Source organism: Diadema antillarum, unplaced genomic scaffold, assembly GCF_040938485.1.
Source record: "Diadema antillarum isolate AM-2024a unplaced genomic scaffold, OU_Dant_1.0 seq00000819_RagTag, whole genome shotgun sequence".
NCBI lineage: Eukaryota > Metazoa > Echinodermata > Echinoidea > Diadematoida > Diadematidae > Diadema > Diadema antillarum.
The window spans coordinates 1,810,532-1,837,435 of NW_027271696.1; the positions used below are offsets into that span (position 1 = coordinate 1,810,532).

Consider the following 26,904-nt stretch of genomic DNA (forward strand, 5'->3'; position numbering starts at 1 on the left):
AAAAATCAGCTGAGATCGGTAAATTATGAAAGGAGGTGCGTATTTTCACAAGGATATAGGCCAATAACGAGGCGTTACCCTAGCTAAGTCCAAATCCCGCACCTCTTTTCGACGGATGCCCGCCAACAATGGTTCGGTCGGAGTCCGTCAAACGCTGCCGCCCCGTGCTTGGAATGTCGATAAGTCGCACAAATCCAAACGCGCTATGAAATGCTCATCCAATCAAATTGAGATCAATACCCAGATGTTTTCTTTTCATCCGGTGTCAGAAAAAAAAATGTATAAGAAAAGAAGAAGAAGTAAAAAAACAAAAACAAAACAACTTTAAGACTCTGAGGCAGACATGTGGGGAACTGGTGTGGAAGTGAGGGGCAATTTCACAAGGGGGGTGGGGGGATTGTGGTGTAGTGGTGACCAACTTGTCAACAACCGTGCCAGGGGAGGCGGCAGTTAAACGTCGGATAATAACGCACATGTTTGATTTGACAAATCATATTATGATTTTGCAAGAATTCAGTAACTCACGCTTAGCAGCGTGCCTGAAGTATAAACGATCGCGCCCATCGAAATTCTCAGCCAACTAACCTTACCCATGACGTCAGCTTATTAACAACCAATCAGAGAACACTTTCTACTCATCAGAAGCTTCCATCCTTCATCCTCTCTCTCTCCCCTTTTCTCTCATTATCTCTCTCTCTCTCTCTCTCTCGTCATGGCCAAAAGCTGAAAGCAGACGACTTCAAAAATCGAGAAAATCGAGACAAGCAAGCCACTCTCGACAAGACTGCCTGGCAAACTTTTGTAGGAAACTTGGGCTCAATACGTATATGTTTATGATTGATGGTACAGTTTATCGACAACGCTTTGGCAATCCTCCGTGAAGGGAAAAAAAAAACTATCGACTCCACTTAGGATCACTTCAACTACGCACGCGCGAAATTGGACACACTCGCCGGCGAACACACACACACACACACACAAGACATACATACGCACAGAAACTACACTGGCGCGGGCAAACTTGGCTTTAGATACACGCGATGAGCGACCGTGTTTATCCATCACTATAATGGCCTATTTGTGAACAACTGACGAAGAATTTGTCAGTCTTTTTAAGTCGCTTGTTTTCGCTGGAAGGAGGTGGTATAACACCAACCACTTATCCATGTTCACTAACACTCGCTAGCCACTGGCTACCCGCGGCAGTCTTTCTGACTTAACTGTCGACTAACTTCTGCGGATTCTACGTTGACTTCAATGAAGATTTACCTGCATAGCGAGAGGACATATTTTAAGAGATTTCTTTAGAAACTAGGAGTTAATTTGTGATGCATCACTGGCCTAGGTGATTATCATTTTTATTTTGTTTTATCTCGGTTTGCTTTCATGTTATTAGCGTGATTGAATCTTGACGACCGCTCGGTGTAAACCTGAAGTTTTCCTTCACTCAACCTGCCGGAAATCTGCACCCTGAAAAAAAAAAAAACCCCACAACAACCCTGAGAACCTATCTGTTTTGGAGAGATGGAGAAAATGTCAGAATCCATGATCTCCCTACACAACTTGGTGGAAGCCGCCCGGCCGACCTCGCTGATTTTCGGCTCCCCGCCGCTGGCTGCCCTGCACAACATGACGGAGAAGACACCCCCGTTGAGCTACTCGCATCATGCTTACGTACCCGTCACCATGCCTAACGGTACCATCAAACCTGTCGCTATTCCGGCGAGCTTGGCGGCCGCCTCGGCAACCACGCCGCATGGCATCAACGACATCCTCTCCCGGCCGGACAGCTCGGCGGCAGCCGTCGCCACAGCCGCGCTGACAAACCACGGACTGCTGAATAGGTTCACAGGGTACGCGGGACCCGCTGGACTCTACTTCCATCGGATGGCCAAACCATTGGCGGATTTCGGCGCGGCTGGGCAGGCTGCTGCCGCCGCAGCAGCTGCTTTCTACTGGCCGGCCAACCTGCTCCATTCACCCGTGTGGAGAGATACACACCTATCATGTCCACCAGGTAAGAATTTATTCACTTCTGGTTAACCTCGACATCACTTCACTCTCCTCTGGTTATGAATTATCATCCATCAAAAGTTTTCGTCCTTCCTGCATGTAAGAAGCAGTATCATTGTAAGGCTAACCTTTATAATCATTCAAATCCAAAATCACTCTCCATAGCATACTGTAGCTGAAGTCACTCTTCTTCCGGGAAAGTTGCTACTGCATGTCAAGAGAACAGATTAAACAACTATTATGACATCCACCTCCCCTCTCAATGATTGTGTAGAGGTCTCCTATTACGGTAAAGAAGGCTGGCAGTTTCAACATGAAAACATTGGTCCACAAATGAATAGCCTTTGGTACAATATTTTATTTATCTTGTCATAAGCGATACAACCAATGAGAAACACACAAAACAGACAAAGAAGCCTACATGTGAGCAGGTATTGATGATCTACGCGTGTTAGAATCTTCGTCATTGAGGACGAGTTACTTACAAGTGACCAAAATTCACAATGACTTTTTGTGTAATTGGAAGAGTCACACCAGTATGCTGTACTTGCTGTGAGTGTGTGTCTTTTGTTTGTATTTTTTTATTTTGTCTTATGATACATGTACAAGTTGTAGATAAATCGTGATCAAAGGCTTTTTATGATTTCTTGCATTGTATCGTAACGAATCGGTCGTAAGAGCTTATTAAGCTGTAAACACCTAAATCGCGGAATCTACCTAGGTGTTTTTCGCACGCTTCAAGAGCGCAAGTGGTGAACATAAACTATTAAATGTCGATACAGTAACATTGCATCATTCAGGGGTTTTTTTCATACCTTCCTCTGTGTGTGTGTGTGTGTGTGTGTGTGTGTGTGTGTGTGTGTGTGTGTGTGTGTGTGTGTGTCTGTCTGTCTGTCTGTCTGTCTGTCTGCCTGTCTGTGTCTCCCTCTCTGTTTCTCTTTATAAGTATAGTTCCTGCTATTTACTCCTATATACATTACAAAGTTAAGTGTTTACGTTTTGCTGTGCTCTGTTTTCAACAATTCCTGCTTACTTGACATTGTATGAGACCAGCGGATAGACCAGTGGATTTAATTCACCTTCAAGTCTTCTTCTTTATTCCATCACGTGTTTGGTCTTCATGTTTAACACAATAAAACTGCAGTATGGAATTCTGAAATGACGACAAACTCGGACGGCTTCCTTAGCGCTGACGTCATTACATGTCTCGAGATATGAGAAGCCGTACGTTGATGTACTTACAAGAGCTTTGCGAAAAACAATATCTACATCACTACCAAATGCACAATAACTTAGGCATTACTTCAACCTTGTACGTTTACGTGGGGGACTCCGAGGTTAATACGTTCAATAGCCAACGGAAGGACATGTCTGTGTTTTCGTGTAGCAAACGCTCAGTAAACAGTAAGGCCTATACGTCCATATGAAATCTCCTTGGTGACCTGTTTGACACACACACACACAAACACACACACACACACACACACACACACACACACACACACACACACTCACACAAAGCGTCATGACAAAAATCTGCACAGCACACTGGTTTATTTTTCAGAATACAGTTGATTTTTTGGTTGTCCACAATGGGTTTCCACAGTCATTCCAACCGTAAACAGATGTACATGTACGTGTATGTATGTGCAAAGGTATATAAACACATGTCTGAATATGAATATGAATATGTTTATGTTTATATATGTATATATATATGTCTTTTTATGTATACGTATAAATGTGTGTATTTCAAGTCTTCTATAATAATCATTTATAGGAATGTTGTTGATAGACAGTGATAGAATATACAGTGATATGTTATGAAATATGTACCAGTTTTGTTGTTGTTGCTTTATAATCAGGATAATGCATATCCTAGCTACGCATGTACCTACATATAGGATATATGTATATAGGCCTATACATACTTTTAGACTTTACATGTCCAAACAACAGGAAAGACTTATACGATTAGGTTTGCATGGTTTAAATGGAGAAAAATGAGACACATTGTTTAACCCTTTGGGTGCTTCGAGTCCCGATTGGCACAGAAAATCCCATAGCACCGAATATACTGTCCAATGTCCCTGGCATGGAAAGAATTAAAGTTCACTTTCAAAATTAACGTTTTTCGTATTTCATTTTATTACGTCATGTATGTTTAAATGTGTAAAACTGCAAAGTGTATAATTATAATCTTCATTAAAAGATTGATTGAAAATGAAATAGGAATATATTGTAACGGAGAGATCATTCTCATCCTCAATCTCCAGAAATGCGACAGATTTATTGTTATTATTATTAGTATTTATTCAGCCAAATGGAATTGACAATAAGCAGTTACATAATGTAAATTCACATGGAAATGACACGTTTGACGTATAACACAAATATAAAAAAACCATTTCTATATATTCTTTTCACGATGTTTATAAATGATTTGACACATCACTGTCTAAGCAGAAAATGAGTATGTTATTAGTCAAGTTTGAAAACAATGACTGAAGTCTCCAACTGTGATGTGTGCCAGGATGTTGCGCAATAATTGTCCAGACTATATCAACAAAAGTTTACTTTATGATTGTCTTGCGTTGGATTGGTCTTCCTTCTTTCACGTTCCACACCAATTCGAAAGAGAAACATAGAGCAATAGTAATACTTAGCCCGCTATGAATTAACGATCAATCAGGAAGAAAATAGATATCATTTTCATGAGCACTGTTGACTTTGAAATTGAAACATGAACAAAATCAAGCCGTTGTTCACGATTGTCATCTGGAAACTAACAGAGCTCATCAGGTTGTTATCATCTTAGTCTGATTGATGAGGGTACGATTAATAACGGCCTTTGGGTTAGTTTGCTCCCCCCTACACAATCCTACCATTAGAGACCCAAAGTCTGTTTACCAGGCCGATGAAAGTCGGGGGTGGGTACCCCCAACTCGTCTGGAAGCTCGGTCTGCTATTAATGATCCTACTTTTTTTAAGTGTTTATACATCTATTAATTTAATTATGTTTATCCTTATAGCAAGGATAAGTAACGATGATTGGATGAGTGAAGAATGGAAAAGCATAACCTATATAACCAATTTTTCGTGCGATTAAAAATGGTTAAACAAAACTTTGGACCCCCGTGTAATATTTGTTACTCAATGACTTCGGAAGATTTTTATCGCTGTTTATTACCCTTGAGATAAAGCAAACAGGTATTAATTACACCAAGATTAGATTTGTCGACAAAAAAACTAATGACAGACGTATCTATGAATTGGATTGAGGGCGATATGAAGGTGGCGGCGACGGCGGCGGACAAGGGGCGACTATCACGCGATGGCGCGGCCGATTTCACGCAGAAGGAAATTATTTCGCCTGTGAACGTGCCTAGCAAGTAACGACCTTCATGCGTTCACAACGAGACGTTTCTCGGCAAGACAAATCTATACGTCTTTATTGCTCCCAAATGACACGCTTGATTTTTTTTCTTCAAATATGCATAATTGATACCGATAGAAGTTCATAAACAATAACTGATTGTATTTTTTTAACAGAAACTGCATTTCAGGTGAGCATGCATTTGCCATATAGCTTGTTTGTATCATTGTTGAACGGGTGAAATGCCAGCGTAGCGTGATATATCTCATGATTGTCCACTACCACCTCTGACAATAATTGCAAACTGACTAATTCATTCCATAGAATGATTGGTTTGATGAGATGTACCACTTGTTACACGGCATCCCCACTACAAAAGGAAATCACGACGTTGTTAATTGTGACGCCCAATGCTCAATCACTATAGTATAAAGACGGCAAAAGTAGAGAGCAATTGTCCATTAACACGTGGAGGGAAAAATGATATCTTTTTTCGTGACTATCGACCGCCAATGTCATCCACTGGGAAGCGTAAATATTACATGACTTTGATGCGCCAGTCTTCCGTACAATGGCTCGACAGTAATTGCAAATACGGAATGGTAAGCACTGATATAAGGTCTGCTCCAGCAATGATACGGGGGGGGGGGGGGAGTAGGAGGAAGGCAGGCTTGAAGTAATTGTCACCATTTATTTCAATGTTTTCTGGGCGAGAAATCATCAAATCAGTGAATTAATCAATCTGAGGAAATTTATTGAACTTTTGTGGCGAGATCATTCATTATTTATCTTTAAAAGTCCAGACCTTGAGATAAAAGCCCACAAGGCGCGTGAAAGGATCATAAAAAAGGCATTTTTTAAATTTGTATTGGAACGAAATCTTTGTAAAAAAAGAAATCATGTGCGATGGTGTGAAATATAAAGACATTTAAGCATTGAATTAAGTGACTATACACCTTTGAGTGTAATATATACAAACTTTTGATATATCCATATGTCATGTCGATGCAGTTAAACATAGAATTTCATGTATTTGTTTTCTTTCTTGTTGTTGTCATGACTGCTGAGATCGAGACAAATAGGCATTTCCTTATGCTATGCATCCGATTGGTAGTCTAAAAACAGCAGGACGAGATACTGATCTGGACTATATAAGAATATCTCTGAAAGCAAGATACTATTCAGAGGGGTGAAGGTTCAGTTGTGAGTTTCTTCAATTTGTCTCCCTCTGCAAATGAAATTTGTTAAGATCGCAACTGTTGATCTATAAATCAACAAATATCTCTCCATGTTACATAGAAAATTAACCTTTATACAGAGCGTTCTTGATAATACTTCATCATCATGAGCTAATAAAAAAAAAACCCCACAAAATACTCACACTGGCCATTATTTGTGAGAAGAAAACTTACATAGTCATACCATCTCACCCTTATGAATACTTCATGTATAAACACAGTGCTATTATGTGTATGTAAATATCATACATTCATATACACGTTTATGTATGTATGTATTCATTATTTGTATGAGTTATGTTCCAATATGAAAACACGCATACACACAATATCTATGAATATTCAATATATGTATATTACACATCTATGAAACATATAAAGATTTTAATCTCAAAACGACCCAACTCCATTTTTGTCAATTTGAGATATCTACCATTAAACCTGCTAAAAAACATATGTATGACCTAGTATTAAGAAAATATGTGATTTTTTTTTAATGACAACTGCCAGAATATTCCTTGTTATGCAACAAGTGAGGTATTATTGGAAAGGTTTTAGTTTGATCTATGCGATGATGAACTTCGTTTAAAATTTTGGAAGATGGCACTTAATCCGTACTCCAATCAAATTCTTCCGATAGATATAATGTATGTATACATACGGACATAATCATTATATTCCCCAAATGCAAGCTAACTCGTGTCTCGTCGTTTTTGCCGTAAGTCGACAGAATCATTGTCTTACTTTCATATCTTTTGAACAGCTTCATGTTTTCAAAGCGATCTGGGCATTTAGACTGATTAGTGCCTGCTTCGAGCATAGCCATCAAATTTAGTTTAATTTCACCTTTTCTTTCGAATGGAGGAAAAAATCCCTCCAATTTGTGCTGTTTTGTATCTCTTTTCTGTTGTTGTTGTTGTTGGTTTTTGCTGTTGTTGTTTTACAGTCAGAAATGAAAAAAATAATGTGCTTTTCTCTTGAACTTAAATGATCATAAACATACGTAAGCCTACGTTTTACTGATATGTTGGTAATCAGCACATCCTCACAACCGGCGCGCTAGTCTCACAAGAGTATAGTGCTATAGTCCCTGTGCATACACACGGGGTCGAACATGACCCGGTTGTACCCCCGCTGGGGGATTGTCGTATACGTACGCTGTTGCAAGTCCTGATTAATAACGACGTATTTAATTTGTGAGCTTGTTAGGTATTTACATCCCCGATGACATACCCGCTTCGTCAACGCCATTGTTGCAGAAATCATATCTTTGCCGCGTAATTTCGACCCCCGAACAAAGAGGCACGTTTTTTTGTTTTTTAAATGAATTATTCACCTTTGGTTACATGGTCCACAGACACAAAAAAGCCACGAATCGAGCTCTAAACCGGCTGTGTTTTGGACCTCACTGGGTAGGTTTGTAGAGGTCTATAGGGGCTACTGCTGTACTTGTAAGGATAAACTGATCAATGGTAAATCAAAGATAGCTGATTAGGTGATAGACGGCTCCAGCGAAGTAAATCGTTTTAGAACCTAAGACTTGTGGGTTTTTTGGCCACTGGGGTCTGATCAAAATATACTCACCCTTGGATATTTAAAATGCATTTGTAATATCCATCTATGTAGATTAACATTACATATAGATACAAGATAACGCAATCACCTTGTGTTTGTATGTAATTGTTTATTTATGCATGATGTTTCTACTTACAATGGTATGTATGTATGTATATATATATATATATATATATATATATATATATGATATATATATATATTCATTTATGTGTGTAATTGTATGCATCTATGTATGCCTATTGTTCATCTACGCATTCATTTTCGCAATATTGTTTTATTATCTTTTTAAAATAGATATTCTAAAAAATGATCCAGCGTGCATTCTATTTCTATCGAAACCAAAGGCCTTGGTGAAAAGGCGTGCTATGGTTGTCCAGAATTGTGCTTGACAGAACACTTGGTGTACTTTTAAAGAAATCAACTGTATTCTTTCATTCATTCATTCGTTTATATCTCCTACTTATTATTCGTTTATTGAGTAATATTTTCTATTCCTCTGTTCATTTGTGGATATCTATACATCCATTCCTTCATTTATGAATGTATATGTTTTCACCACCTATTAATTGATCAATTGATTAATTTTTTATTAATTTGTCATTTTAGCTTCTAGTCTCTGCAAATGCAATCGGAATGACTCACTGTCATATACTTTTCTGATCATACCAAAGTTAGTAGTTACAAGGGCGTCATTATAAATGTCTATTCCTGTCCCTCAGTTATAATACAATACAATTAAAACAAAGAATAACAAAGACAACTCTGTGAAGACTTTTGGGCTACTTATACATGCGTCAGTCACATAAAACAGATCCATATTTTCATATGCTGCCGGTATGATATTATTCAAAAAAAAACCAAGCAAGCGAACAAACAAACAAACAAACAAACAAAACGCATACAATGAACTGATAATCTGTTGCTGAAATGTTGATCAGGCTGGGACACCATCAAACAAAATAACATTCCGTCAGTATCATGAATAATTAATTGTTTGATAGTCTCTGGGTAGGACAGATGGGGAAGATGGCGACGTTTTGTTTTGTGCATCTGAAAGCATTTAAAAACAATAATTTGTTTGTGGTGATTCGACAGTGGTTGCGCCGTAATTAACATACTTGCATATATCCAATACAAAAAGCATGTGTTTCTTTCTTCGCCTTTTTTTTTTCACGTTTCTGAGACTTTAGCTATTCAGTGCTTCACATTGAGTAGCGAGAATTAAAAGTGTATGTTGTTATTTAAACAGGAAGTTCTCCGTACGAAAAACGGTTAACATCGAGAGCAACTCCTTTGTTTTTCTGCCTTGGACAATCCGCCTGCTCTCAGGCACGGGTGCTCGCTGGCTGTCGGTGCGGGGGGCTTGGCTCGACTAAATGAATTGTCGACTTGGTAAAATACTCATCGATTTTGTTAAATTATGACCTCCAGCTACAACTGGCGTTGTATTTAATGGAATCGCGGGGCGTGAAAATAGTCTTTCATTGTTGGCGGCTCTGCACGCTCCCTGGAGGACGGTCGGAGGGGTTTCCGCGGTGACAGTGACTGAGAGGCGGAGGGGAGGAGAGGAGAGGAGCGGTGTAGATGTATGACGATAACGGGCGCTTGGGCATGCCTCAATCCTATATCGCGGAACCCTAGTATTTCCTGCCTCTCCCGCCCATGCAACCCGGCTCAGCTCTCTAACTTGTAAATGCGACGTCATTATCAAGCGCTTTATGTCAAGTATCACGGTATTTGTATCCAAGTCTGTTATACCCCATGCTCACGAAACGATTTAGAGTAAAACAGGAATATGGAGGCGAGGAGTTTTTCATTGTATCCTAGAAAGTATTCACCGAGGATGAATGATGGTATTTTGTTGTTTCTGATAAGTTGTTAATGTATCCATGCAGTGAGAATACATCAACGACCCTTAATTTCACTTATTTTATCTTTATTCTTTTGGGATATATCCTCTATAATATTTCAAATGCTTTGTCATTGTAGATTATCTTTGCAGTTAAAGTAATATGTGTAGATCACAATTATTAATGCTAGCCATATCATTATAATATAGTCATCATTTCTGCCAAAATGTAGTACTTATAAAGCTAAGTCGTTTCTTAAGATCAAAATCGCATTAGTTAGAATTTTGTCGTCATATTCTTTTTCATTGCTACCATTTACTTATGATGTGCATATGTGATTGCATGTTATGGGTGCAAACTGAGGAGAATTAGTGTTGCATAGATGTTGACGTTAAATGTTGCAAGTGGCATGGAAAGGTATGAAACCATGTATGTGTGTCAATAGTCATATTCCAGATTACGTTCTGACATCTCAGAGGTGCCATCGAGCGAGCGGGTTTTATTGTGGAGCGCGGTGTAATAAACAGGTGAGACACCAAGATGAAAACGAATAATGCACACAATCGGAAATGAGACATGATTGATTGACATGGGGACCAAAGACAAATAGCTCTTAAATTCAATCAAGAACCCGACCCGCCTTCCAATTTGCAGCTCTGTTAATGTTATCCGGGAGTCGCGTAATTGAGGCGAAATCAACCCCTATCGTTTCTCGCCGCCCTGACGCAATACCCCCCGATCCTCTTCCTCAGCGCCCCACATGTCCCGTCCTGCGGGCCGCCGATGAGACAGCTGCACAGAAAAACACTGAAAGACTTTATCATTGGAGTGGTCTATCTTTAGAAAAGCTCCCTATATCGTCATCATCACATCGGCAGGAGCGAGGGATGAGGACGTAAAGAAAGAAAGAAAGAACGAAAGACAGAAAAGAAAAAGGAAGAGAGAGACAGAGTGTGACGAAGACCGGGTCGGGAAGGGATAGCGAGACCTGCTGCCGCGCGCGGGAAAATAAAAATGCACTTTCACAAATTAACATGATTAAATTGTTCGCGGGATTACCTAGGTGTCGATGATGAATTAAATGATATCGCCCGCCTGTTGTTTTAACTCCTGGTCGTTCATTGTCAGGCGGTAAAATGACATCGGGCGGGCAGGTGGTCGCGATGAGGATGTAGGCTCTCGATCTCTCCGTCGGCTCGCTCTCCCACCGGAACCGAGTTTGGATGTTGTGATAGGAGCTGCTAGGAGGGAACCCTTTCTGCTATTTGACATAGAGTATTAAGAGAGGAGAGGCGTTCGACTGGGGGAGACTCAAGAGATTTGATATTTCAGGGAAGCGAATTGCACTCACCTCGAATCCCTGGGTGCAAACTGATGGGGAAATATTCCAAAGAATCTCGATATTCATCGTATTTCTTTATTCCATTCGCATTTCTCCCAAAGAATCATTAATAGATACGTTACGCTGAGAACGATGACAAACGAACTCGAATGCTCTTATTCAAAGAGCATCCTATACAACCATGTATTTTGATATTATCTGTTTTATACTGACGATATAAATTTTGCCTTAACTGATTTATATGATTCCCGCTGCAATTTAGACAAAATTGTTATAACTCACTGACGCATCAAATGGAAAACGAAGAACGCATATTTGACGTGATTTTAATTGAAATCAGAAGATGCATCATTCGGGCATGGTCATTAGGCAATTCGTCATTGATATCACGTTCAGGGGGATGAAGGTGCTTCTTGATATATAGACATGATATAAATCGTTTTGAAGTACGTGCCATCACATCACTTTCCGTTTCTGCCTGTGTGACTCTTCCTTGCAATTCGTGTCTCAGAATATGTTGCTATTACACATACCTTTCCTTAGATGTTTGCATTGATTATGTAGTTTAAATGGTGTGACACATCCCCTGTACAGTGTTTTTTAAGTTCATAATTATCATATTATGATACCCAGCTACCACAATGCGCAGTAAAGGCTGCGCTATCCGAGAGAACAGCTGAGATGTCAATGATAAACACAAAACCGACAAAGCAGATCAAACGAACAGAACATTGAACTTCTATGAGAGAATAGACCCAGAGAACGACACTCGGTCACAAGATGAAGCTACCGTCATCCATGGTTCATTTGGCCAAAAAACAACAACATATTGCGACGTAATGGCATTTCCTGGCTTCCCATTCAAAAACAACAATAACAACAAAAAGAAAAGAATGCTCAACTTTTACGTGGGGAGTGTAGCGGTGAGACAAGGCAGTATCTAGTATTAATTTTGTTTTATTTCATTTCATTCTAACAAAAACGCAGTTGCAAACACACACACAAACACACATTTGAATACACGAATGACACAAAATCAGTACGATTGTCAATAATGTAAAGAAGGAAAATATTGCGAACGGAAATACAGTAGATGTTGTGACATGAATGACTACTACCTAATCACATTTGTTTGAATGAAAATTGTTGGATTATTACATCATGCAACGTGGCGATGTCAAGACGCTTAAAAGTTACGTAGAAATGTAAAGGAATCCTGAAAACGTGGGTTAACGTTCTCCATGCGTACAGGCCGAACTTTTGCACACACACAGATACACACACACATACACAAATTCAAGTACCCCTTGTTTACCGCTTGATGGCAGTTTCAGTTTTTAGTTTGTTTTGTCTATCTACCTGTACAAATAAGAAACGTGATAGACAACGACAATTAAACTACTAGTGTGATGTAACAAATATTAAATGATAACTTGTGCCATTGATCAGTGATATCATATGGATTCTTGGCAAAACTGTCGACATATAAACAATATTTGTTCCTTCAAATCGACCATAATAGCAATCATCATCATTGTCATTATAATCACATTTATACATATAATAATGATAATGATAACAATAACAATATTAATAACGATAATGATAATAATGGTTATAATAATGATAATGATAATAATAATAATAATGATAATAATAATAATAATAATCATCATCATCATATTAATAATAATAATAATCATAATCATAATAATAATAATAACGATGATCATAAAAATAATAATGATAATGATAACAATAACAATAACAATAATAATGATGGTGATAACAATTATGATAATGAAATAATAATAGTAATGATAATAGATACAATGTCATTAATACTATACTAAACAACTATAATAGTTTATTATTGCTGTCATAATGGGTATCATCATTGCTTTCTCGTTGTCTCTGTCTTTACCCTTTCTGTCCATATATCCGTCCACGTTTTTGTATGCATGTGTGACTGCGTGTGTTTGTGAGTGTGTGCGTTCAATACTGCATGTCTGCGTTTTATCTACATGGCAGTCTGTCTATTTGTCTGTGTGTTTGTTTGTCTGTCTGTCTGTCTGTCTGTCTTTGTCTGTCCCCCTCTATCTCTATCCGATCTGCTTTTGTAGTTCCTTCTTTTCTCTTGCCTTTTCTGTATTGTTTACCAGACGTATGAACACCAATTTAGCATCAAGAATATCTCATAGGTCAGATTCTGTATTTGTGACATAAATCTTCAGGGGGAAAGCTCTCGGTCGTGTGAATTAGAACTATAAACGCGATGAAAACAATAACAAAACTGCCCCATGCAATCATCAAAAACATTTGACTAAACGACGCAATCCATTTCTCGGCCACACATATTCTCGGACTGAACATAACGTTTGCCTACAGATGATCCCAATTTTCGATGGGAGTAAAAGTCTCAGGCCCTCTCTCTCTTTGCGACGAATCTAATTTGCGGAGTGGAGTCCGGAATTGTATACCGAAGTCGGAGAGATAAGCGAGGTACATGTTTCTGTTTCGTGTACCCTTAGAAAAAAGAAGAAGAAAAGATGAAAAACGTTTATTGAGAGACGAGAGAGGGTGCCCCCGTGGATCATTTGTCTTTCACAATCTTGCCCATAACTTTTATAGCATACTTATTGTGATTAATTTGATAAACGGTGGTGGATTTGATATGATTAACTCGATTACGGTTTACACGAGAATGTCTTCCCTTTGTTTATAAATTATCAAATTGGATTGGGCGAATAGAAGGAAGATTAATATGGCATCACATCGTAGCGATAGGACATCTCCCCTTTCAGTCGCCTCGCCCGGTTGTCGTGAAACTCGATCATTGTGTTAATCAATTTGATCGTCTCCTCTCCAACGACAGAACAAAACGAAACCTTGCTGTATAGAATTAAACCGACAACTAGCCCATTTCATTTGATTTTGCCTCGAAAGACAAAGGAGTGCACTCGAGATTTACAGCACACACACACACAAAAAAAAACACCCAAAGCAAAACAAAGCTTGAAGACAAAGAAAGCAATAAGGCAATTAGGAAACAGAAAGCGAGAAATACATTGTACACTTTATGGGAAGACGGGAGAAGAATATCAAACTCTAATGTGATAAAACACTTTTGAAATATCATTTAGAATTTCTCCTCGAGACATGCAATGATAAACACATAGATATAGTAACGTCCATCTCTTGATACGCTGATTTATCTCATTCGGAAATCACGGAATGTTTCTGAAAAACTGCTTCATGACTGCCATCCCTATGCATTTGATACCGTGATCCGCAAATCGGACACATTGCTTGAGAAGAAAATTAATGCGACGTATATCATGATTGATTGATTCTAATCATTTTGTCTCGCAAAAGGCGTAACCAAGCTCCTCGATAAACCCAATGTCATCAACGAGGTTTGTATTAAATTACAAAAGATACTTTATGACATAGAAAGAGATGAACAAGAAAAGCAAAACAAAAAAGCAACGCCCTCGACAATCTACGCAAGAATTATGAGACGAACCGCCAGTTTTTGTTAACGATTCAAATATACAGTTCATTTCTACGGCTTGATATGCCAAAAGGTGTATTCGAGTCCCATACATACATTTCCGGTGTTGTAAACGAAGCAGAAACATTGCATCTCTATTTGGACGCACAAGAGAAGCGCGAGCAGAAATCGCAATGGTGGCTGGGTGTTTATTTACCATACTCCATCAAAGTTTATTAGAGTTCTAACTAGTAATGGGTCGAGAGTAGAGGAAGACGCCCTCTCTCTTTAATCGTAAAAAGCTCCTCGTGTAAATCACATCGTTCTTCACCGCTGAGGAAAAGCTTCCGCCATTTTGGACCCTATTAGTGTGCTCTCCGCAGCAAAGGATGCTCTACTTCATCTGGCTTTCCACGCCAATCATTATTATCAATAAACGGGGCTCTACGGCTAATTAAGGCCCTAGATTGGGCGGCTATATCGGATGTCATCAGCCACCGAAGCTCCGTTAAACACGGACTAAATCCTCGAGTGCGAATAGAAACCCGCTTGATTAATGAGCGGGATTGCGTTTCTACGGCTAACAAAATGCCAATAATCTCATTATACGCCGTAGGAGGGACTCGCTCTCAATCGCGCGCTGAGCTCCTGCTTATCAGCGAGGACTACATACACGCCATCCACAGCGAGCTCTTGCCTCGGCGCGCTGTAGCGCCGCCCTCGATAATATTATGGCGACGGATAAGTGTCATCGAAGTCCTAAAAGGCCACGAAGCAGGGGTTTCGGAAAAAGGCGCTCCTAAGACGAGCGTTATGCAATCCCTTTTCACTCGTCGGAGAGGAGCGGCGAAGATGATACCTACGACTTCTGTCCTCCAGAAATAATTAACGAGCAATGCGTAATAATCGAATCTGCACGAAAAAGTACACAGAGCATGATTTATGAACTGTGTTCTGGGTGTACTTCAATTGAGTAGGGCGACTATTTGCGATAGTCGGCTTTTAGAGGGTAGTCCATCTATCTTGGCACGTTTGATTATCGCGTCGAATTTGCGTCACTGCATGCAGCCGCTGAGTATCATTCTCGAACTCGCCCCACTCCACGGAGGCAAAATAATGAAGCCATTGTACAAAATGAATCCTATACATTTTTCTTAACCCAGTCTCTGCTGGTTTTTTTTTTTTTTTTTTTTTTTTTTTGCTCGATGGAACTTTGTACTTTTCAAAAGATTATTCTGAGTTTTAGTTTCTCGTCATTTCTGCCGTCTCGCTGCACTACATCACATTGAAAAGTAACATGCATTTAACTTTTATTATCTTAAGGCATCATCATCTATTTAACTATACACTGCTCATGTAAACTCACACTGTAAATCATTCATTATTTATGCCACTGTATTTTGTAAGGAATATGATAATGATTAGAAATATATTACATAGGTAGATTTTTTTTTCGTATACAATACCGTCAAAAATAGGGAGATATCACCTTTAAAAATCACATTCTTTGGTTTCCAGATGCCGTTACGTAGGCTGTGTATGCATTTTTACCAGTGAGTATGATATACTCAAACTCAAAAAAAGTATTTAACTCTCTTCTTTCCGATGCTATCATACTTTATTGTTAGACGCCCGTAAAGGCTTTCTCGGAAATCAATTAATAAAACCTGTGTCAAACCCACAGATTCACATTATGCTTTAGCATACACTTTATTCGTTCTTTTTAACCGAAACCTTTCAAAACCATTTTTAAAACTAACGTTTTATTAATTTTCGTTCATGCTGTTTTCGGCACATCCTGAGAAGAAAGAAAGAAAGCAATTTGTGGCGATAGTGACGAGACCATTTGCTCTAACTAAAAAGAAAATGTAATTGATTTGATCCTACCTCTGTTAATCTGTTGTTGATGATGACATCCGAAGATAATTTGGATGATGGTAAAAAAGAAATGACATCAAGTTTTAGGATGATACAGCAACACATATCATTTCAATCATACATGATATTTTGTTACAGTCATGTTACTCTATATAAGTGACTTTCCCTGGGCTGGCATCCGGTATGATAGTCGCAGGTTAGGAAAGATATCCCGACCTTTGAGATATGACATGAAATTATGAATGAATAAACGGCTAAATTAACATAATGAGTGAATAAATAAGTGGTGAATGACGGAATGAAAGAGTATATAGCTGAATGGGTGAGTGACTGAATCGGTTTATGTGTGAGTGAATGAGTAATTGAATGAAGAAATAATGGGTGAATGACTGAATGAAAGAGAGAGAAAGTGGATGAATATATATACAAATGGTTCATGAATTGATGAATGGATGAATGATTGAATTACAAGGTGCCTGAATGCATAAATGAGTGGATGAACGAACGAGTCAATCAGAGTATTCTGTCAGATCCTGAAGTTTTTATCAGTCATGTCTCTATTGGATATTCTTGCACTGCTTGACAAGGATCAGGGGAAAGAACAATGTATGAATATATACTGTAAAACATACCTTAGCGTCTACCTGTCTATAGCGACCACCTGCCGTATGCGGCCACGAGAAAAAAAAATCCCCATTAAAATGCATACGTCTTACTGACTATTGAGTTTGCACATCCAAATGATCGATCGTATGGAGCAAAATATTTGCAAAACCTGTAATCTTAAAGAGAAATATAGATGGGTTTAGATAGACAGGTATGTAATAGATAAAGAACGACATTAGTCAGCAAAAAGAAGGGGGAAGGACATTTATTGCATGTAGAAGGGATTTCTATCCAGAGGAAAAAAACAACAATAAAAACACATCAAACAAATAAAGAAAAAAAAATCGGCATTACGCGGAACCGCAACTCAACACTGTAGCGTCGTTGATATAGAAGTTAGATGAGTTTGTCCACGACGGAAAATCCATCATCATTAACCCGTCGATAACTCTTCGACTCGAATCAGAGTGAAAATGAGAACATTGCCACAAGGGTAGATTTGGGCATAAATACTCGAAATATTATTGTATTTTTTCCCCTTGGTGTTGTAGGCTGATAGATAAAGTAGGACGCCGTGTGTGGTTACAGCTCTGGGCATATCGATGTTATGCAGCAAACATTAAGAATGTTCTTGCGATCATGCCAGGAGTTCTCCGGGTCATTCTGGTTCTACTGAAACCAATTTTTTCTCTTCCACCCTTGGGTTTTACAAACCGGTTGAGCGATTTGCCACTGATTTTTCGAGCAGCTAGAGAATACACGTTTGGTACAATAACATTGATTATTGTTGAATTATGGCTCAAAAACTTTGTGGTCAAGGGGGCAATAGATTACATTACCATGAATTCATCAGTGGAAGAAATATAATCTTTATAGCTATATGTGTCTCTCTCGCTGTCGCCTTTCTGTTGGGCCCTATATTGCTCCGTTCTGTAGAAGAATTCGAAATTCTATCTATTTCTTCTCTCTCCCTTCTCCCTCTCCCTCTCTCCTTTTATATTCTGTCTCTATTCCTTCGCCTAACCTAGCCTCCCTTCTCTCTTCGATTCCATCTCTCCATCTCTTCTTCCTCTCTCTCACTCTCTTTTCTTCGATCTCTCTCTCTCTCTTTCGGTCCCTCCTCCCCCCATCACCTTTTGTCTCTCCTTCCTTTCTTTCTTTTTTTTTGTGTTTCCTTTCCTGTTCCTCCCTGCAGTCTCCTCATCCCACCCTTCCTCCCCACGCTTTCCCTGAACTCCCCCCCCCCTCTCTCTCCCCGCAACTCTTCTCTTCATTTATCTTGCTTACCGCAATACCTTTAAATCGCACCTCGAATCTCCGTCTTTAGCTTTCTACGTCACCATCTCCATCTCTTAAAAAAATCTTATTACCTCTGTCATCTCTTTATTTAGAAGAAGCATTCCTAAACATTCTCCTGCTCTTCCTATAATACCCTCTGCCTCCCAATTCATGCCACGCCTTCCTGCCATCCCCAGCCGAAACAAACAAACAAACACACACACAAACAAGTAAACAAACTGAAACCGAAATAGCAAAGATAGTTTTGTAACACACGAGTTGCATATTTTCGTCAAAAATCTATTAATATACTTTGCTGTGCTCAGAATCTCCCCTTTATTTTTTGCGTCAGTCATATCTTACTGTATCCTGCTCATCGCGTGGTGAAATAAATTTTCGATGATTCGATGATTAATTTGTTTCGCATAGTCTTATTACATTTTTTCTTCAAATTAGCTAATAAAACAAATGCAAATAATTGTGTCATATCAAATGAGCTCATAAAACGAATGCAAATAATTGTGTCGTTTAGCTTATCTACAATTACCTGAATGATCACCAGCACGTGATATGTATTTTCTTATGTAAGATGTGCGTAATAATGAAATATGAGTTTGCATATGTAAAATACATTTGCCGCGCCATATCTTGCCACGCCATCACACATTTTGATATCTTTCAAACTTCCCGGGAGAGTTTCCGGAGACCTATTGTTCGATGTTGTCATTCATGTGTGGCAATAAAAATCATAGGAATTGTTTCAAAGTATGTCGTCGGAGAACCAATCTAAATCCAAGGGGAATGACCGAGTGCTGCAGCGTAGCGCGATTGTTCGCTCGCAAGGTTCAGACAAAAGCGACTTGATTTGTAAAAGCAGATAACTTTTCAATGAAATCATGTCACTGAACCAGATCACTCAGCCGTGCCCCCCGACACCAAAACCAAAACTGATTGCTTTAACCGTCGCGGCTGTCTCTCAAGTCAGACCACGATTCTTCATTGTGTTGAACTGTTCTAAAACAACTCAATCATGGCTGGGGAAAAATGGAACACTGAGGATGGTTTAAAAAAAGAAAAGAAAAGAAAAATGAACACCTTCGCTAGATGAATGCCGTAGTGAAGGTCATGACACTCTCGGACAAGACCGTGTAGATGATTCAGTTTCCACCCTGGGAAGGATTGTAGAAACGTTGACCTTTTCATGTTATATGCAATAATACTGGCACCAATATTAGAAAATGCTGTCAAACTTCGCCCTCTTTCAGGCTTATATGCCGATGGCGATCATTAAAGTATAAACGCTCTTACCAGATAGCTGCGTCAAAATTATTGAAGATCGAGGTAAGAAGGAAAAAGAACAGAAAATCTAACTTATTGAAGATCGAGGTAAGAAAAAAAACAACAAAAAGTTAAAGGTATTATTTACCATTTGCAGATGAAACAAAAACCCATCTTTAGTGCTTCAAAATAGTTCTAAGATGTGAGTTAGGGATAGAAACAACCAATGTAAAAATGTTAATCAGTGTGTTCAGCTTTAAGTATTGCTAATCTACAAAATGTTAACAATAGTTATAATGAAATTGTTTCTGGAATAAACCGTCTGCAGTCATAGTTTATTGAGAAAAATAGCAATATCTCTTTATATTTTAGGCTTTATTGCAAACATTTTTATATGGTAAGATTTTTGTAATACAACTGACCTATCACATATTCATAAAATGTGATAAATCGAACATTTTTGTAAATCACTGCATCCAATGGTAAACAATATCTTTAACGTTTGAATCTACTTTGGCTGAGAAATAAAAGCAGACAGGGGAGCAAGAACTAAAGAGAAGAAATGAATTGTTCTTATCGATGGTAATTTACTGAAAGCACAATATTTTGTTCTGTATGTGCATCTCATCTTGTTATAATTATTATACAGTTATACAGTTTTGGTTTATTGAGAAAAATAGTGATATCTCCTTATATTTCAGGCTTTATTACGAATTTTTTAATATTGTAGCATGTTTTGTGATATAACTGATCTACACATATGCATCAAATGTGATAACTCGAGCATTTTTAAAATAACTGCTCTCAATGGTAAATAGTGCCTTTAAACAAGTAGAAAACTAGGGAAAATGCAGCCAAATATTGATAACTTATGATAAGTTGGTCATGAAATTCCTTTGCTTAATGCATGTGATATAGACACAACTCTCATTGATGTCACTTTGATCCAAGTTCTATACATACGCGTTCTAAAAAAAACCCCCACAGTATTCTGAGGTACTCTCTGAGATCTATATATATATGTATGTATGTATCTATTCATATATCTATCTATCTTGTCAGCTAGCTATATATTTATCTGCATGCATGTATCTAGGAGCCTATCTATCTATCTTTGTACCCATCCATCCATCTTGCTAGCTAGCTATATTTCTATCTGCATGCATGTATGCATTTATCTATCTATTTATTTATCTATGCTTCACGAAATTAAAAGTTTAATTTTGTGGCACTCATGAATCATGTCCATTACGTACAGTGTTTAGGCGTTAGTATAGTTTACTCTTTTTAATCACCGTTCTCCCTTTTTTGTAGCTTTGGTCCATTTACCTACATCTTATGATGTGAGCAGGGTAAAGAGAAATATGACATTCATCCAATCGACATACGGGGCATTTTGGTTTTACCCACATTACTGACAGCCAGTCGTTCCACCCTTGACCAATATAACGATTTAGATCCCATCACCATTTACCTAATTTTCCCCCTCTCACTCATTGTGTTGCACGAATCAAATGCATTTACCACTTTTGTGTGTCATGTGTGTGTTTTTGCAATCGCCTCATGACCAATGGCCATTTGAAAACTTGAATTTCACGGAAGCGACAACTCTAGAGGAGGAAGAGGGAATCCTTACCCCTCCCCCCCCCATTTCTTGTCACCACGTCATTAAACTTTGTTGATCTTTGCAAAATGCCTATTCCAAATTCGCAAATAGAGAGAGAAAGAGAGTTTTTGCTTTCTCCTCCCCCCCCCCCCCCCAAACACACTGTCTGCCATTAGTCACCTTTGCTGCGGCGGCCATCGTTCGGCGTAGGATTGTCATCTCCCGCAGCCGAAGCACTCATATTATAGTAGTAGCAGCGGCCCACCCAGTTCGTCCATCCAGGGGCTATTGAGTTGAGCTGAGCTGACAATCATATATACATATTCTAACTTTTTGATGGAAGGTTTTGTGTGGGCGAGTAGAGAGGGAGTCATTTTGCATTCGCCAGTAAGAAAAACAATCACAGAGAGATCGATTTCAACTTTGATCTCCATTCGCCTATTGATCGTGATGCTAATTATACATTATGTAGAGGGCCTACATTAAATACACTGTATACGTATTCATATATATATATATATATATATATATATATATATATATATATATATATATATATAAGTAACAAAGCTGCAACAAAGTTCATGCTGTATTCACCAACAGTTTATTTCTTCACACAAGAAATAAACCGTGTGAAGAAATAAACCGTTGGTGAATACAGCATGAACTTTGTTGCAGCTTTGTTACTTATCTTTTTATCTTGCCAACACGTGGACTACCTTATCAACATATATATATATATATATATATATATATATATATATATATATATATATATATATACATACATATATACATATACATATATACATATATACACATAATAATGAATCAGCTACTCTAATGCTATTCCAACATATATATGTGTGGACGGGAAATACTGAACGGGAGATAGCTACGTAATCGGAATTGAAAAGTAATGGAAACGTAATGAATTGAAATTCAAAGATTAGAAAAAAAGGGAGAGAGAGAACCATTTTTTTTTTTTTTTATAGTTGGAACATTTGACTTTAGGGCTGTAGTCATTTTCCTCTCGAACAAAGCTTTGGGAAGTAATTACCAAAGCACTGCTTTGTTGTTGTTGTTGTTGTTGTTGTTGTTGTTGTTGTTGTTGTTGTTGTTGTTGTTGTTTTATCCGTGCCATGACACTAGTGCCTGCCTGACAAGAAGGGACGAGCAAGGTTTGGCAGCATTTATTAGCGACATTTCATGAGGAGTTTGGTATCGTCGACATTTCATCACTAATTCACTCCCTGATTCCGACGTTTTTGATTTGGAGGTGAATGAAGATGTCATCTCAGGGTCGCGACAACCATACCGACCCATTCTGCGTGCGTACACCGTCACAGGGGAGCGGCTAGCTGGCACAGGCACCAAGGCACGGCAACGCGAATGCAAGCATAGTTTGAGGGACGTGAAAAAAGCAACAACAATCAATAACAACCCCAAAACACTCTTTTTGCAGGCGGCAGGCATTCTTGATGAAGCGTTCGTCACTTATCTCGGTGCGATGAACTTGTGACAAATATGATTCTGCACTTCCGGCTTTAGTAAGCACGGCCGAGTGTTTATCTTTCTGTGAGCGATATACCAGGGTGCCCGGTATAGTCATTCGTCCCAGAAAAGTCTTGAATGCACGTGTGTTAGTCGGTGAGATCGCGCCATAGTATCTTCGCTCAGTGGGTGTTGCAAATGAGTGTCGTCTTCATGTAGTCATTAAAAATTTAAAAGTCATTCATAGAGACGAGCGGACAATGCTTGCATAACTAAAAGAATATCACAAATATTCCTTTGAATTCTATTTGATATAATTCTATATGAAAACTTTTTGATGGTGGACCATTGAAATTAGTGTAACCCAATTCACTTTTGAGTAGATTTGAGTAGACATGATTATGCATCACCGTTTATGAAACTCACGGTCAGGTATTTTACCTCATTTCAGATGTGGAGGATATTGTGTGACGTCAACTTGGGCTGAAAAGTAGGCCTACTATGACGCGATTGTCCATGTCTATGAAGGATGTCTTTAATCAAAGTACAGTGTAGTAGCATTCATCTGTTAACGTCACATTACTCTCTTTTATATCCCTTTTCTACTCATTTTGAATTGAGCATTGATGCAGGACTCAGAGCGTGGCGATCCTGGGTAATCCACCATCAAAGTTTCCCCCGCAAGTTTAATATTTAGATACAAAAATTACTATGTATCCAAAATTTTAACCCACAGAGAAAGCTTTACGGTGAATGACCGGGATTGCCTCGTTTTTATTCTTTATGATTTATGTCAATTCAATCATTAGCATTCATCTTCTTCTTCTTCTTATCATTATTATTGTTATCGTTATCATTATCATTATTATCATCATCATCATCATCATCATCATCGTCATCAACCTCGCCATCATCATTATCATTGTTATTATTATCGTCACAATGTCTCCACGCTGTTTACCATAAATTTGTTGCTGATCATTACCTTCTTAAGCTTCGCTTTCACCCTTCGGGCTCCTTCCTTTTGAAAGTTTGTCATACGAAATGTTTGTTAATCATTTCGCATTAATATGATTATAACAGATGATGATATGGTCGTCTTTTTCCATGGTAGCGTTCTCCAAAAGAGGGTCCTACCATTATGATAATTACCCCCATCATTATCATGCAGGTACCCATTTATACACCTGGGTCAAGAGGAACATTGTGAACAAAGCATGTTGTCCAGGGATGGACACTCTGGGCAGGATTTGAACCTCATACCTTCTCCTTACAAATTCAAAACCTAATCCACTAAACCATAGTGCTACCAAAATTCAATCGCTAAGCGTTTTTTTTTTATCCTGAAATTCCTTGAAATGCATGGTATGTCAATGTGCAAGAAAAGCTATAAACATTGGCTTCTGGAGAGCTTTCAGATATTTTCATTCAAGTCCCAATGTGGAGTTTGCTCGTCCTTACTTTTCTGTAGTAATTTTGTTATGTAATCTTAACTAGTTTGTGAAGACCAAATGTAAGATGACCCCCCCCCCCCAAAAAAAAAAAAAAAAAAATGCTTCTCTGATGTGAGTCTCTGAAGAAAGACGGAAACACAAATGCATTAAAGCGATGAATACAAGATGGCGCGAAGAATATCCTGAGACATTGGAGTAGGTATTATAGCGCAGCAGCCCGTATCTTCGTGGGAATTCACTTCACCTATAACATTGAACATTATCAAAGGAAACGAAAAACGTGTTTCCGATGTGGGACTTTTCTCACACATAGTGATGTAGCTTGAGCTGTGTAACATTCACGCATGTCGTTGCCGTGTATGTAACAGCTGAAAGGCCTGGCCTTAATTGTCCAAAGGGGACAGCGTGGTCGCTGAGGCCAAGGTGGGTTCACAGCCATGACCTTCATGAAGAGAAAGTAAGGAAAGGATGAGAGCCAGAAGCATTTGTGGCCCATGGAGGGTCCCCGAAGACCCACCAGGGTAGGCCGAACATGACATGACACATGGCGATCGCAGCAGACAGTTATAGGTCATCATTGGCGAAGGATCTGGGATGAAAGACATACCGGCAGGGGCTGTGATACCTGGTGCAGACGTTATACGTTCAATCGAATCATGACCTAGCCTTCAGCAGCATGACTTGCTTCGTGGCACTTTGCTCACATTTATATCAACATAAGGAGAGCGCATGTATGTCTTCGCATAAAGGAAGAAAACGTAGCCATTCTATTAGTGTGTCACGTACAGTTGATCTTAATGTTAGGAAATCCAAAACGTGTATCAACTGAATGCACTGAAACAAAAAAGCAAAAAACCAGAATGATGGCGGGGTTTTGAAAGGAGGATTGGCTTACCTACCAAAAGAAAAGTTAATAACATAGTAGTAAATATGATATAGTATTATGATAATAAATAATAAGTAATATGAATGAATGAACAACTAAATAAAAAGAAATAAACGAATGAATAAAGAAATGAATAAAGTAATTGAATAGGTAAGTAAGAAATAAAATAAGGAAAACAGGTCATCGGCTATTTTCCTCATCGCTGGCAAGTTAAATTTCGGTCAAAGTCAGTCAAGTCTGTCAAAATCAGCCATCGAGAACATAGGGCTCAATATTTTTTCCTTTTTGCCTGTTTCATTCCTTCTCTATAGTAATAAATATTACTTTCAGTAAAATATCACTCTCTGTTTCAGTAAGTTTTGTTATATTACATTGAATATGGCAAGGAGACATGGCGGCACTTTCAGCTAATTAAATAAAAATTTCAAAGATGTGATATCAGTCACAATCACAAGCTCAACTGAAGTAATGCGATGACGTAATCACCCCACGATACTCCAATTGGTTCGTTCATGAGGATATTATGAAATCATGCAAAGCGTCCATGATTGAGCAGAAATAAAAAAATCCCCAACCCCATTATACAAAGTGCTCAAAACTGGATTGCATTTGACGGAGGAAATGATTATATTTGATTATTTCGTTCTGATTTACAATCACGCGCACAAACAAACATTCGTAATAGGTATTATAATAGATGTTAAAATGAGTCCCAGCAATTAGAGACATTGTGATATGATGACGTCATGACCATGTTATCACGACCTCGTCTAATCTGCATAATAGTTCGTGACCCTGACTGATATCACACTTTTAGGGTAAAAACAACAACAGCAAAACTTGATAATGCCACAAATTTCTTACAATTCTTTTGATTCTCTAAAGAAGAGGTCAATCATCTGTTCTGTTGATATTACTGTCTTTGTCAATGCAAGCTTGAACACGGAGTAGCTTTATTAAAGTGTCATGCATGCGATGTCTATATACAATGTACCATTGTGTCCTGGATGAGTCGTATGGACAATGTAAGCGGTTATCTAGATCACAATTCATTGAATAAATCCCACCAACTTGATCCAAGTTCCAAACCACTTCATAAGTCTATCTTCAGCTGATATTTCTCTAATATGTATCTTAGTGTTGTAATTTTCATGTATACACAAGTGGAGAAAAAAAAAAGACGAGAAAAAAGGAAAGTCGTTTGCAACGAGTCACCGTGTGAGACTTGTTTAACAGAGTCTGGGATGTGTGTGCGGCCCATTGGCAGTTACTGAAACGTTGCGACAAACGTGTTCTGGAGCGAACTAGAGAGAGAGAGAGGGGGGGGGGGCGGGTGGAGGGAGGAAGAGGGAGAGGGAGATAGGGAAAGCTAGAGAGAAAGAAGAAAGAAGCAACTGGTGTAAATTGGCACTCCACCAGACGTTGTACCTTTCAACTTTCGCCCCGTGTCTCCCCGAAGCGCCTTTGAAGTCGCCCCGCTGTACTCCGTTCTCATTAGGCGTCGATCCGAATGACATCTGCCATAGAAGGGCGG

General features: G+C 38.7%; 1 protein-coding gene across 1 annotated transcript in view; it reads left to right on the forward strand.

The window, feature by feature from the left end:
- The first annotated feature begins 1,524 nt into the window (after positions 1 to 1,524).
- Positions 1,525 to 26,904, forward strand: part of LOC139739826 (homeobox protein Nkx-6.2-like) — a 41,491-nt gene continuing 16,111 nt past the window's right edge. The window contains exon 1 of the mRNA XM_071650421.1: positions 1,525 to 2,017. Within this exon, the coding sequence (XP_071506522.1) occupies positions 1,525 to 2,017 (493 nt within the window). The remainder of the gene's footprint in view (positions 2,018 to 26,904) is intronic.